Source organism: Melospiza georgiana, chromosome 13 (assembly GCF_028018845.1).
Source record: "Melospiza georgiana isolate bMelGeo1 chromosome 13, bMelGeo1.pri, whole genome shotgun sequence".
Classification (NCBI taxonomy): domain Eukaryota; kingdom Metazoa; phylum Chordata; class Aves; order Passeriformes; family Passerellidae; genus Melospiza; species Melospiza georgiana.
Window position 1 is genome coordinate 4,461,424 of NC_080442.1, and position 13,949 is coordinate 4,475,372.

The 13,949-nt window shown below is 40.8% G+C and overlaps 1 protein-coding gene across 2 annotated transcripts in view; it reads right to left on the reverse strand.

Moving 5' to 3' along the window:
- Positions 1–2,858: 2,858 nt before the first annotated feature.
- Positions 2,859–13,949, reverse strand: part of HMG20A (high mobility group 20A) — a 40,112-nt gene continuing 29,021 nt past the window's right edge. For both annotated transcript variants that reach the window (XM_058033563.1, XM_058033562.1), the window contains exons 7-10: positions 10,333–10,408; positions 9,285–9,500; positions 7,889–8,032; positions 2,859–5,604 (exon numbers count right to left, since the gene is read on the reverse strand). In XM_058033563.1, the coding sequence (XP_057889546.1) occupies positions 7,896–8,032; positions 9,285–9,500; positions 10,333–10,408 (429 nt within the window). In that variant the 3' untranslated portion in view covers positions 2,859–5,604; positions 7,889–7,895. The remainder of the gene's footprint in view (positions 5,605–7,888; positions 8,033–9,284; positions 9,501–10,332; positions 10,409–13,949) is intronic.

Genomic DNA, 13,949 nt, shown 5'->3' on the forward strand with positions numbered 1-13,949 from the left:
CTGAGGCTGAAAATTCAACCATTTCTGTACGGGCAGTAAGTGAACATTAACCTCAAGAACAAAGGCAAATTCTGTTCTTGTATCCTCTTCTTCAGTCCTTATCCCACCACTTCCCTTAACAGATTTTTAACAGGGTGAAGAAAGAAGGCAATTCTTGCCACCTTCATCACAAAAGGGAAAAAAAAAAGGCTGTAAACAGAATTTGTCTCCGTGTATTTACATATGTGTGAGCCACTCATCATTAATGCCAGTAAGCAAAAGAAAATTTAACCCCTTCCTCCTGCACATCAAGTTCATACATATGCCTAAAAACCACTACACAGAATTACTGGTACAGGAGCAGATGCTTTGCTTGGTAAAAGCAATTTCAGAGAACTGAAATCATTGGATGACCATGTCAACACTCTCCATAACCAACTGTTAAACACAAGGAATGCAGCCTGTGTTTTGCTGCATGTACAACATTCATCCTAAAAGCACTGCAGTTCTTTCTGGGAAAGGTGTTTGATTAATTTTCCAGAGCTTTTCACTCTCCTGGACTCAGCCACCCTGCTGGCCTGCACTTTTGATAAATTTCCTGCTAATCTGCCCCCAGTCCAAACAGTTTACTTCTCTTCCTTCAATATTCAAGACACAAACCCAACACAGGCAGGAATTTGAAGTGTTACTGAGAAAAAGGAATTTCCTCTGAGAAGAATCCAAATACTGATACAGTTGTTAACACCCACTTTGAAGGGGGAGGGCTTCGAACAGTGTTTGTAGGCCTTGAATTTCACCTGGGGATTTCTTTGCAAGTGTCTTGGGCTTAAGCAGTATTTCAAATAAATTAGATGAGGGAATTCTCTCTTGATTAACACTAGAATAGATTTAATAAAACTAGAACTGCTGATATGAGATAGAAAGAGAAATCCCACAGGGCTATTGCTTCAAAATAAAAACTAGAACTCTCTCTCTGATTTCCAGCAAGTCAGGTATTCAGTGGGAGTAACATTGTTCCACTCAATTCAAGGAAAACAGATGGTATCTAGCAGCCCAGGATTTGGACAAGTAGAACTCTTTTTCATTAAAGTTTTAGAGTCCAAATCTATAAACAAAAAGATCACATGGACTTCAGTGCACAGACATATTTCTATGGAAAAGCGAGAATGCCTTTTGCCTTCCAGAGCACGCACGACCATTCAGTAAACAGAATATTTAGCAACTTTAGGAGAAGAGCCATTTCATCAACAGGAAGAGACAGCAGAGACCCTTAAAATTACCTTACATCTTAGAATAACTTGCATTTTCACATCTTCAGACACACAAACCATTAGTGCTTGCACAGTAAATAGCAAAAACATCCAAACCTCCACAGAATAAGAATTACAGGTTAATTAATAAAACCTATAAACCAGTTAAGTATATATGCTACGCCTTGTATTACATAATGGATGTGGATACTTCACCACACACAAAATGGTATAGTTCACACAAAATCCAGAGATTTTGCAATTAAGATAGCAAATCATTAATATATTAATGTTTTAAAAACCTCAGTACTATCAGCAATGAAGGAGAAAGCAGCAGCAAAACTCTTGATGGATCCCAAGCAGAAAGATGGTATGGTAAAAGTAAAGGAGAGGCATCACTGTATTCCTGACTCTGAAGGATTCAACTGAAATGAAGCAGAAGGTTAAAAAGGACCCAATTTCAGATTCCAAATGAATCCACATTCCACATTATCAACAGGAAGCTGCCTGAGCAGAGAGGAAGTGATCTCTTCCTCTCAAGAGCCCGAAGGCCTCAGATCCCCCCACTTCCCTTGGATGATAATTAATCATCAGTCCAATTGCCCAGCTGCAGAGTAAACAGGGGGAACAAACAGGAACAAACAGAGGAAGTATTACACCACATTGCTCAAATTGAGCATGATTTACCACCATCTGCTCCTGGTGCCACAAACAGGAGCACAGGTTACAGAGGAATGAGGTTTTTCTCTTGTTATGAACTCACGGCTGTTCTCCTCTTACTCTTTCCTCTGGGTGTGCACCTGTCTTGCTGTTCCTGTCTCCAGCTCCAAACCAGCCAGTGGCACATGGCAGCTGATTCTCCTGTGCAGCTTTTCCCTACATCCTTTCTACTTTTAGTATCTTTATCATTACACAATTAGTGGTTTAAAAAAATCTCCAAAGCACTCTAAATCTCAAGATGGTCTGTCCCAGGAAGAGGACAGTACCAAGCCTGTTGGTATAGACAGAGCAGGCATTAATCTGTCAACCAAAATAATGAGATGTGACCACAAAAGTAGCATAAAGACATGGCTGCTCACAGCACTGTGACCTCAAAAGAGCATCAGCAGAGACAAAAGTCATGCAAACTCCTCCACAGAGCACCTACACCAAGTACAAATGTCATGAAGCTACAGTTTGCTCCATTCTCAGCCAGCAGGTGGGTAAAGAGAGGATAAAAATCTAGTAGGGGAAAAGAAAAGCAAGTGGGGAGTTATGAATAGTTATCAATAGTTAGGATACAGAAGGTTCTTAAAGAAAATCACTATGATGGTGGGAAATTAGGGAGGATAAAGGAAGACAAAGATGTAAAAAAAGGGATGAATGAGAGAGATGACATTTTTAAAGTTAGTCCAGTTGGGGAAAGACCCTGGCAAACATCAGCTATAACCAAAACCTCTGATGCTTTCACCACTGTAAGTAATTACCTAAATTCCTTCAGCTTTTCCAGAGGAAGGTACTTAGGATGGAGAGGTGGAAGAGGCACATTTCTGTTCAAAGGTTAACGTGGAATTGCCAAAATCTCTGACAAGAGGTCAATGTAGTAACAGTTCTTTCATGAAAATGCAGTTAAAATTGAATCAGAATGGATTCAGCGTTGAACAATTTTAATGAAGCAGTGTCAAACAAGCACATCAACTTCTTAGAAACCAAGGAGCTCCAAAGTTTAATTACAAAAACACTGTACAGAAAACTTGGCATTTAAACAATTCCAAACACATTAATCCAGCAAATGGATTCTGCTTTCATATATTTCTCTTAACATTTCTGCAAGTGACAAAATCATTTTATTCTTCTCTTCTCCTTGACACCCACTTCATTTTTTTTTAATCAGTCAACACTGAAAACTGTAAACTGAAGTGACACTCCGAAAACACTGGAAAGACAAAATCCATTTTTATAGGGTTAATAAACATAAATAAGAAGCTTCTTAATGAGACAAAACATCATCTGTCACATCATCAGTGAGCAAGAACTCAGCCTTCTCCCAGCTGCTTCAAGATGGATAACACACCCCACCTCCTTCCTTGTGGGAAAAGGCAAGAGATTTGTCAGCCCCCAGCTAATAATATCACCTTGAATTTCCTATCCCACAACACTGGCATGCTTCTCAGCAGAGATGGATGAGCAGCATCCATGAGCAGATTCCTGTAAGCAGGCAGCCTGAAGCCATCTGACCCTACCGATGGATTAGATATGTTACAGCCTGGAACTGCATCCTACATTACATGGAATTTCTGGAGTCATTATGGGATACAACTCCAGGTATTAGGTAGGATGCCACAGACAGAACTACAGGATTTTGTAAATCGGTTTTTGGCTATGCAGTGCATTTTGGCCACTTCAACAGAGAGTCAAACATCACCAGTTCTAAAAAACCAAGATACATACATGAGATGAAGGTGTAGGTGCTTCTACTGGAGGCATTAACAACCTCTAGGATTTACAACATTCTTTACAGAACACACTAAAAAAGTTCATGGCAGCATCAGCTGGTCTCACCCATGCTAAGGAGAGTGGAAGTCAATGCAGCAAACTGAGGTTCCTTTTTGTGAAGTCTTGAAAGCAAAACATAACAAGAGAAAGGAGTTTCCTCCCCGAAGGAAGACTTGATTTACATGGAAATCCTTGCTTCTTGGCTACAGCAATAACCCCAGGAGTAAGCTGAGACCTGGCATAAAGGTGCTGACCTGAAGATGGCTCCAGGCCAGCATGAAGTCCATGTGTACAGCACAGGAAAAAAAGAAACTGGTATTTAATCTTCAAAATATTCGTGTCCAGGTACATTAAAGTGATGCTGATAGCAACACAAGCAACCTCCACATCACAACAGGGAATCTTAACACATGTCATGAGCTGGAGCAAAGAGATTGTCATGTGGGAGCAAGAGCATTTCAACCACCCCCATAAAGCCCAGAGATGTCCAACAAGTGCTGAGCCAAAGTCAGAACCAACAATTTGACAGGAAGCAAAGGGCAGGGAAAGTTTTGCATAAGCCAGTGCAGGCAGTGGGTGCCCCAGCTCTGCCAGGAGGTGTGGTGTAGCTCTGCAAGATCAGACTCAAACATGCAGAGCTCTATTCAATGCAAGTGAAAGGCCATTTAGGTCAGCTGGAACACAAAATGCTGAATGCCATGGGCACTACTGGACTGTACAAAAGGTGAGAGCAGAAACAAGCTGCAATGCTGAGTTCTGTGGGCTATGTGGATCTAGTTGCTAATAACCTTCTCTGCTCTAATAATTCATGCAAAAATATATGTGCTGCTCCCAGACACATTGATTCCCAGCACAGCAATTTCAGGAGGGCAGGGAAGGAAAAAAATGCAATCCCTGTGCCCATTTCTCTTTTTATAGAAAACTGCTTTCCCCATGAGATCATTCTCTCAAAAACAAAGCAATAACATTAAATTAGACTGAACAATGTATCAGATGAAGGGCAAGCTTTGTGGGTTTAGTCTAAACTGAAGAATCCCATTTTCCCTGCTGAGAAGAACTAATGTTTCACTTTCTACCTTGATTTTCACTGATCTTTGTGATAGTAAAATGCTCCAGCAAACATTTTCAAGAGATGACAGGAGACCTTCACAGAAGAGCAGGATGCAACGTGCAAGAGAGGTTCTTGAAGAGAGGGGAGAGAAGAAGTCTGTCTCATAGCAGAATCAAGTCACAAAGCATCAACCACAGCCAGCCTCTAGCAGGGGCAAACTCACATTGTAGGAACTGCAGGCTAACAGAAAAAAACCCCCAGGATTTTGCTTAAGAAAAGCTCCTATAAACATAGCAGGAGGACAAGACAGTGCACCAAGGAAAACTCCCTGTTAGAGCAGAGAACACAAGCACTGCTATCCGGTACTGCAAGAATCAGGGAACAAGATCAAAAGAAGAGAACTGAAGTGAAGGAAGGTAACCCCACAGGATAAACATGAAAACAAAATAAAAGACACTAGAAGACATTAGGCAATATAACACATCAAAGTTATTACTACAACATATACGCTGACTCCATTTCACAAGCTGAGATTTCATCTCCACAGCCAGCCAGTCCACAGAACGCAGGCACCCTCACACCCAGCAAAATCCATAAAAAAATGTAGATTGCACAGAAGTTGCATGCTCTTAAATGGTCACACAGAGGACAGTTCCAAATGCTTAGTGGGCGGTGTCCGTGGCTTCTTAACATCTCTTAATGCATTGATCTGTTTGTCTCCCTGACAAATCACACAGGCAGGGCCCAGCACAACCCTGCCATCCTGCCTCCCACCCCAGGCTTTCCCCCATGGCTTCTTATTCCACACTGGCCAAAAAATTTTTGTAAAGCTTCCCCGGGTCACGAGACCTGCAGACGAAACAGAAAAATAAGGGTTAGAAGGCAACAATCTGCCGGGACCAAACAGGCACCATGACAGGGGTTTGGGTGTTTGATCTGAAAACAACACTCAGGATAGTAAAGCAGCCTCTAGAGACACAACCAAACTGAGTTCTGTTTCCATCCAGTGCTAAATAACAAAACCCTTCCTCTTCTCCCCATATACTGTTTGCACAAGGAAGTTTTTACCATGCAGTACAGAAAAAACAAAATATTGACCAGTATAATCAAATATCCCTAAACACAATGTACAAAGCCACCAAAACCCACCTCAGATCTGTGAAAGAGTTGTTTCCAAGAGCATTATGGCACAGTTTTCTGTGGTATTGATTTGTGATGTGTCCCAGCCTCAAACAGACCACTTGGTTGACAGAGATTACATCCAGCATTAATATACACATGTGCACATTAACAAAGGGACACTGGTGATGACAGTTTGTTGATGCAGTTCATCATGTGCCAGATGAACCTTCTATCCAAAACTTCCCTGTTTTCCAGGGAATCTCTATTTTCTAGGTTTGCATCTAACAAAACCCAACCTTCTTCCTTCCAAAATTTAGTCTCAAAATATAATCAGTGCCAAGTGAAAGTCAGTATCATTACAGTCCCAATAATTATTTGATCATTATATTCCATTACATGCATGTCATTATCCAGTGAAACTATGTGATTATTAATCCCATTTTTGACTGCCTCACACTGTTTTGCTGCTGAAAAGAGGGAAGGCATTGGTAGGAAAAGAAAAGGCAAGAAGTACTATTTTTCAAGTAGAGGTTAGAAGAAAGAATTCTAAAGGAAGAATTTTAAAGCAAGAATTACTTTTTCTAAATAAATTACAGCCAAATCTAGCCTATCCAAGAAAATTATATGTTTGGGAACACAGGAATTGTCCATCCTTTAGGAAAGATGAAGCCAGCTGGCAAGAGAATGAAAGTCTAGATTTTAGTAGTTTTGTGATATGATTTTTCTAGCAAGGTGCTTAAAGGACAAATATCCATTTCTGGGCCTGGCATACCCTTCTAATAACTGATGGATGAGAAACTGCTCTCCCTGTTAGCCATTCTGTAAACCTTCCCCTCCCAATTCTCCCTCTGAGCCTGAGAACTAACTGAAAACAGTATACAAAAAGGAGGAGGTTGATGAGCTGCTGAAAAATCCCAGACCTGGATCGACAAGCTGTTCCCTTCACAAATAGCAGCAGTAAAGGCACCTCTTTATTCTGCTGGGAGCTCAGTCATCTCTTAGAACTACAGTCCGTTCCATCTGGCTACCCTCCTGAAGGACAATGATCTCCCAGCTAAAGCCACACTATAATGGGAAATGTGTAATTAACTGTTCTACACAGCACCACAAAAGGTCAGAACCAGAAAGGATGAAAAGCCCTGTCTTCATATTTGCAGATGGCACAAGGCAGCTTTATTTGCATTTCTAAACACTATTCAAGACATGTACAGTAGATCTCTACATAATAAATGCCTGAAGAATGAAGGTATGGACTTTGTTAAAATAGAAATAGGCAAACTCCTCATGGCTGCCTAGTGCTGTGCATCATGGGCAAGTGGGGGAGTGAGAGGTGTGGGAAATGCAAAGCAGCACACTAATGCAGAAAGACTGGTATTTACTTCTTTGTTAATTTGTTTTTCTACTCTGTTCTCTATTACAGTTTTCCAAGCTGTTAAACAGCAGCAAAAATACAGAATCATGAGCTCAATAATAATCTACGCACATGCCACATAAACATTAGTCTTAGCAAATGCTATGTACAGCTTAAACCATACCTCAGTGTTCCATTTGCATCTAAGCCTTCCTCATTACAACAGCTTGACTACAGGTGCCACTGAGCAGAGGTATTTTCAATTTATAACAGAATTGAGTTCACCTGTAACCTCTTGAGACAAATAGAATTTCCCCATGGCCATCAGTTTCTACAATTACTGCTAAAATCTTCAGATTTACTTCACTCAAGAAAGGAATCTTCTTCTAAATTAGTCACCCTGTTACCATTCTGTCAGAACTCTTACTCACCTTACACAAATACATAAAGATCTTGGAGCTAAAGGGAATTTCAGAGCCCTTTAATGCCGTGGATTCCTTTCAACCCAATTTGACTTTCATTAAGACAACCTGCTCCTGCAGCTTTGAGGAAGAAACCTTTTTGATTGTACAATATGGTGATCAGCAGAGGCATCAGCAGCAGAACAGGTGCCAAAGGCAGGGAGCAGGCAGCAGGAGCAGCCTGGGAGGGAGCACTCACCCTGTCACTAGCGCTCCAGCCTGTTGACCACGTCGCGCACGGTGGCGATGAGGTTCTCGTTCTCCTGGGGGTTGGCCAGGATGATGCTGTGCAGTCTGTTCATGTAGGAATCGATCGTCTCCATCGTCGGGGTTTCCCCGCTGCCTACAGTGAATGAGCCACAAGGTGCTTTGATGACCACAGCAATTCAAACAAGTTAACACTATGCTAAGGGTAATTTGTGCCAACACACAAACTGCTCTTGTGACAGATTCTGCTAAACAATGTCCTCCTAACTCCACAAAGTGAGTAGTTCCAAGGATATCAGGACTAATGAAGCATGGCTCTCTTTTATTTGGGTCGCATAGTTGATTATAACAAACTCTTTCAACTGGGCATTCATAGAATCTAAGCAGGTTCCCTGGCAGCTGACAATACAGACACAGCCTTTATTTTAATCAAGGAACTTGTACGTCCTGTCTATTCTATTCAGTAACATTTTCATAAAACAAGTGAAGGAGAGCCAGGACTGAATATGTCTCACTTTATTAGGAAGAGTCGGAGCAATAAGAAAATAAATGTCATGTTGAAATAAAGCACTGACTCTACACTTCTCCCTGCATGCATTTTAGTATTTCATTATCCCATGCAACAAAAGCTCAGAAACAGCCAAGAGCACAGAAGTACAAGAGCAGCCTGTGGTGGTGTTCACAGGGGTCTCAGGACAAGGGAAGAGACGAGAATCTTGACTCCATGTTTCAGAAGGCTGATTTATTCTTTTATGATATATATTATATTAAAAGAAAATTATATATTGAAGCTTTACTAAAAGAATAGAAGAAAGGATCAATCAGAAGGCTAGCATGGAATAGAAAGGAATGATAATAAAATCTTGTGACTGACCAGAGAGTCCAAGACAGCTGGACTGTGATTGGCCATTAATCAAAAACAACCATATGAGACCAATCACAGATGCACCTGTTGCATTCCACAGCAGCAGATAATTATTGTGTACATTTTATTCTGGCTGGCTCCCTCATTGTGTGATGAGGATGAGGATTAGGGTGGCTTTGAATGCAATGCAGAGGAGCATTAATTCTGAGGCTGAGAAAGTTAGAAGGATGAATAGTTGAGCTAGGATTACTGTGTGGCAAAGATTCGTTTGTGGGTGACGGGTTCTTGTTCTAGGTGATTTTGGCTTGCTATGATTATGAAGGAGAGGAGTCAGCATGAAAGGACTTGCAGGGGGAAGGAGATTCAGTCAATGGATGTTCAGGGGGTTAGGCCTTTGTTTGTGTAATATGTTCTCAGCTTCTCAGGAGAAAAAATCCTAACAAACGGATTTTTCATAAAATATGTCTGTGACAGCAGCCCACAACACAATATAAACACGAGCAGTTTGATGTCCCAGGCCCACCTGGCAGCGGGACTGCAGCGAAGCTGCTGGTGAGGGCCTGCCTCAGGCTCTCCAGGTGCTGCTGCAGCACTGTGTTGCGGCTCCGCTCCTGGATCACATCCACCTCCAGCTTCTCCACGGCCGTGCGCATGCTCTCCACGTGCTTCTGCAGCGCCGCGTTCCGCTCCTCAAACTCCATGTTGGATTTGCGCAGCTGCCGCAGCTCCGCCTCACGGGCTGCCAACACCAACCCATCCCAGAGAGTCAGAATCTGCTACAAACATCTCTAGGACCAGCAGGCAATGAGACAGAATGTTCTGGAGTGCTCAGCGGATAATTACAAATGGTGCCGTTGTGGTTTATAGATAAAGAGCATCACATCATGGAGTGACAACAGCACCTACAGTGGCACTTTACAGAGATCATTCCTAGAGAGAAAGACAACTAGGAAAACATTCAAAGCATCAGAATGGAAATGAATGGGGGAACTGATCAGGGAGGAAGACTGCAAGGCTGATTTCAAATGCAATCAGCATGACAAAGTTTAGTGGCTAAGAATCCTGCAATCAAGACACCAGTTACAAAAATCTTCTGTTGACCATAGAAAGTATCTGAATCTAAATTGTGTTCAGTCAAGAAAGTCTTCAAGAAAACTGGCAAAAAATACTTAACTCTTGAGACACACAGATATGAAAACTAAACAGAGTAACAGAAAATATATCAGTGTAATCTTCCACATATGGGGGGAAATAAAATACTGCTAACTGGCCTCAATCACTATCAGGATACATCTCAGATATTTCTTAGTCCTATAGAACAGCAGACAGTTTGAACTGGCTGGAATAAACATTAGAAACATTCTCAAAAAAGGCTAATTTGGGAAGACAATGCCAGGAAAAACTGCTTTTCAGCCATTGTGTATATACAGAGGTAAGGTAATAGCAGAAACTATACCCAAGTCTTTATGTGAGCTGAGATGGGAGGAGTGCAAGGACTCTTCAGCTGGACAGCATTTGCCAAAAATTTTGGAAAAGCAAAGAGGAAAGTATCCTAGAAAAGTTAAAATTACCTTTACTATGATTCAGGAACTCTTCTGTGAAGATTGGGATATCAAAGACAGATCTTTCCTTTGTATCTGCTTCTTTCTACAACAGAACAAGTAATAATGTAGCTAAACAGTTTGTTTTCAGGAATTCATTTAACTGTTTTGATCATGAGAATAAAAGGCCAAGGAGACCAAAACCTGAGGCAGCTAAAAGCTGTATGGATTAAAGACACTTCCAGCCCCTAGAAGGCCAAAGGAAGTGTCTTAGATTTTCAAGATATAGGTTTAATCAAACCATCATTAAGAAAGAACATACAACGTACTAAAATATACTCTTTCATCCTAATGGCATTATACATGAGAATCATTCATTATTATTTTAAATTATTATTATTATTTAAACTATCTATCTGAATGCATTCATATTTTCCACCATCAACTAACTGACATATTCTGAAATAGTCTTTACAGGAATATCAACAAACAGGAGACAGAGTGAGCAAAATGCACCATAGGTTTCATGGCTCTTGGCCTTTCAACACGAAAGAGAAAAAACAAAAAACACTTGTAAATCAGGAAATGCTCTATAACTTAGTCAAAAAACTGTACATAATGTGATTTGACTCAAGGCAAAAACCCCCTACTATAACATACTTCAGTCACCACTTCTAAATCAACAGGAATTAATGCTTGTTTTAGCACCTGAATCATTATGGACAAAGCCAATGTAAATTTTGTTTGATAAACTGTAGCAACTACAATCAATCTGTAACTTAACACAGAAATAAAGTTAAGCAGGAAAGAGTGTGGAGAACAAAAGCTTTTCACAACTCTCAAACACCATGGCTGAAAATGAATCAAACTCAACATCCAGAATTGCAGTGTTACACGTGGCTGGTGTCCTCCAGCAGACAACCCCAATGTCTGACAGCTGATAAGGGAATTCTGGCCCCTGAGTTCAGGGTACCATGGTGCTGTCTGCCACAGAGGGGTACCTGAATGCCAGCTGACAACCAACCAGGACAGACAGGACTAGATGGAACTACAGCTACTCTGTTTTGCCCTGAGGAGACAGACTGTCCATTGATTGCCTTTAAAGATAAGCTAGCTTTTATTGTGTGGCACAATTACAGCTGAGGAGCTCTGTATTTACTGAGTGAGAAATCAAACCTCACTTGGCCTGAATCAGCTGGAGACACGTGAGAAACAGGGAAGACTGGAGAGAAGGGCAACTCTTCCTAGCTCTGTGATGCACAGTAGGATTTATTTAGGGTTTATGATCACACCTGCTTTTCACTGAAGTTTTTGTACGTGCTGCTACAGGGCAAAGGTCTCAAGAGTATATTTAGAAAGAAAAGACATACACAGAAGTGTGAATAATCCATTTGTTTTGTCTGAACGCTGCCTAGATGGCTAAGAATTTCACCCCAGAATCCAGGATCTCAAAACTAATGTGCACTAAAATGTTGGCAGTTATGAAGCTTGGTTAGAACACTTATAAAACATCCATTTTAAACATTCTAATTTGTGCTCACTGTTACTACCTGTGTGCAAAGAGCCACTGGCTGGGATCATCACTGGCTCCTACAGAATAGATGGTGGAAGAGACAGCACTGCCAGGAAAAGATATTCTCTTTGCAGCCCTAGGTTGCAAAGGTTCTTCAGACAAAAACCAAAAATATTAAGGCTTTAGATGTAACTGCCCAGCTTCCAAAAGGCAAGAAATTCTGCTAAGCAGAAGAGTGATCATTAAAACCATCAGCACTCTCCCATTACAAAATACATTACCCAGCACATAAAAGATCCTCTTGAGAACCCCAAAGTACTTAAGCCACTCTGAGGTTCACTGAAGATTAAAATCCTCATTTAAAAGGCTTTGATTACCTCCTACTGGAAAGGACCCAGTCTGTTCAGTTCACGAATCATTTAGTCATCCCTCAAACCAAAAGAGAATCAGAATTCTTCCTATCATTTACCTTAAATAAGACTGAGATGCTTCAAGAGTCAACAATCTCATCTGGTTATTAAAACTGAGGCTGAACTCTGAAGATTCTGCAATGAATCAGGCTTGAAGTTCTTAGAGACTTGGTGAAGTATGGTAATGAGACTGCTGAGATTTTGGGGGGTTTAAGCTCACTTTTGCTGCCATGGTCAGGCTGCTGACAGTGGAAGGAACAGATATAATAAATGTACTACCCCATTAAGTGTTTCCAGAGTAGGCACCACCAGGCAACCCCTGCTCTCCTCAGTCTGTGTGCAGACACCTTTGAAAGCTTTCCAATAACAAGTGTAACTGAGTGCATGATGCCAGACCCACTTGGAATCAAGCAGCTTGAGAAAATAAACAATAACAGAACAATGGAGAACAATTATCCAGGGGTTTAGTCACTGCTGATGACAACAGTTCCACTGTATATTGCTATATGTGATATTTATGAAACTAGAATTTGAAGGAAGAAAAATGTTCTATTTCATGCATATAGATGAGCTCAGGGACAGTGTGTGCATGTTTTTCAAGGCAATATCTATTATAAGTTCTCTCTCATCCTTTAGTTATTTTTTATTGTAATCGGTATATGAATTGTCCATCATGAAACTCTTTAGAGGTCAACTCTATGTACAATGTTGAAAATATCTTCAACACCGACTCACAGAAACCACATCAGTAAACACTTAAGTTGAGGAAGGGAAAGAAAAAAGCTTTTTTGATCCTATTTTCTTATATTCTCTCAAGAAATAATTTCATCAGCTTGTACCTGCTAATCACAAACACAGCAACAGAAGTCAGTGTGGACAGGAGAAAGCAGCAAGATGACAAAGAGCTTTAGCCTCACTTCCAATAACAACGTGAGCAGATACTTCTAAAAGCAATCTAAGCTTTTCTGCTTATTCCCCTCCTATACAGGATTATAATACTTGACTTCCCTGCACAAAAGATGCAAAAGCACATCAGGTGATAAGCATGTGGGATATTATAAATATAAAGGTGAAAAACACCAAGTAGTCAAAGGCACAGTTCAGAGCAGGATGTCTGACTGACAGGTTGATGTTCAGCTGTATCTGATGAAGCTTAAATGTCCTGCAGGGTGAGGAGAATTCATTTTTTACTGCATTTATGATGTGAAACATCAGCAATGATAGCTTGAATCAGAAGGGTAAGAGGGAAGACTCCAAATTTGTAGTCTGCCACCTATATAACTTAAACAATATGTAACAGTCACAGACAACCTAGAACTTGAGGCCTTCAGTTTATGTACAATTAGAGACAAACTTTGATTCAGTGATTGTAGAATCAGAAGACTTGGGGACCATGTACATCCAAAGGATAATCTCACTGCAAGCACTTCCTTTAGGAGTTAATAAAAGGCATATAAAAAACATGCTACCAAAACATTGTCCTGAAAGTGAAAGGTACTTTCCTTCAAGACCAGTAGCTGCCTCTCAGCAGTGCTCAGCCTTGTCACTATTGTAATGAACACATTAGAAGCAAACTGGATTGCTTTCCCAAGGCAAAAAGCCTCACAAAGAAAAACAGATCTTTCAGAAAGCCCTATTGCTTACAAGTGAAGAGGCTGTGTATAATCAAGATTATTTTCCCTGCTCTTTGTTTGCAATTTATTGGTAACCATTACAGAAGCACT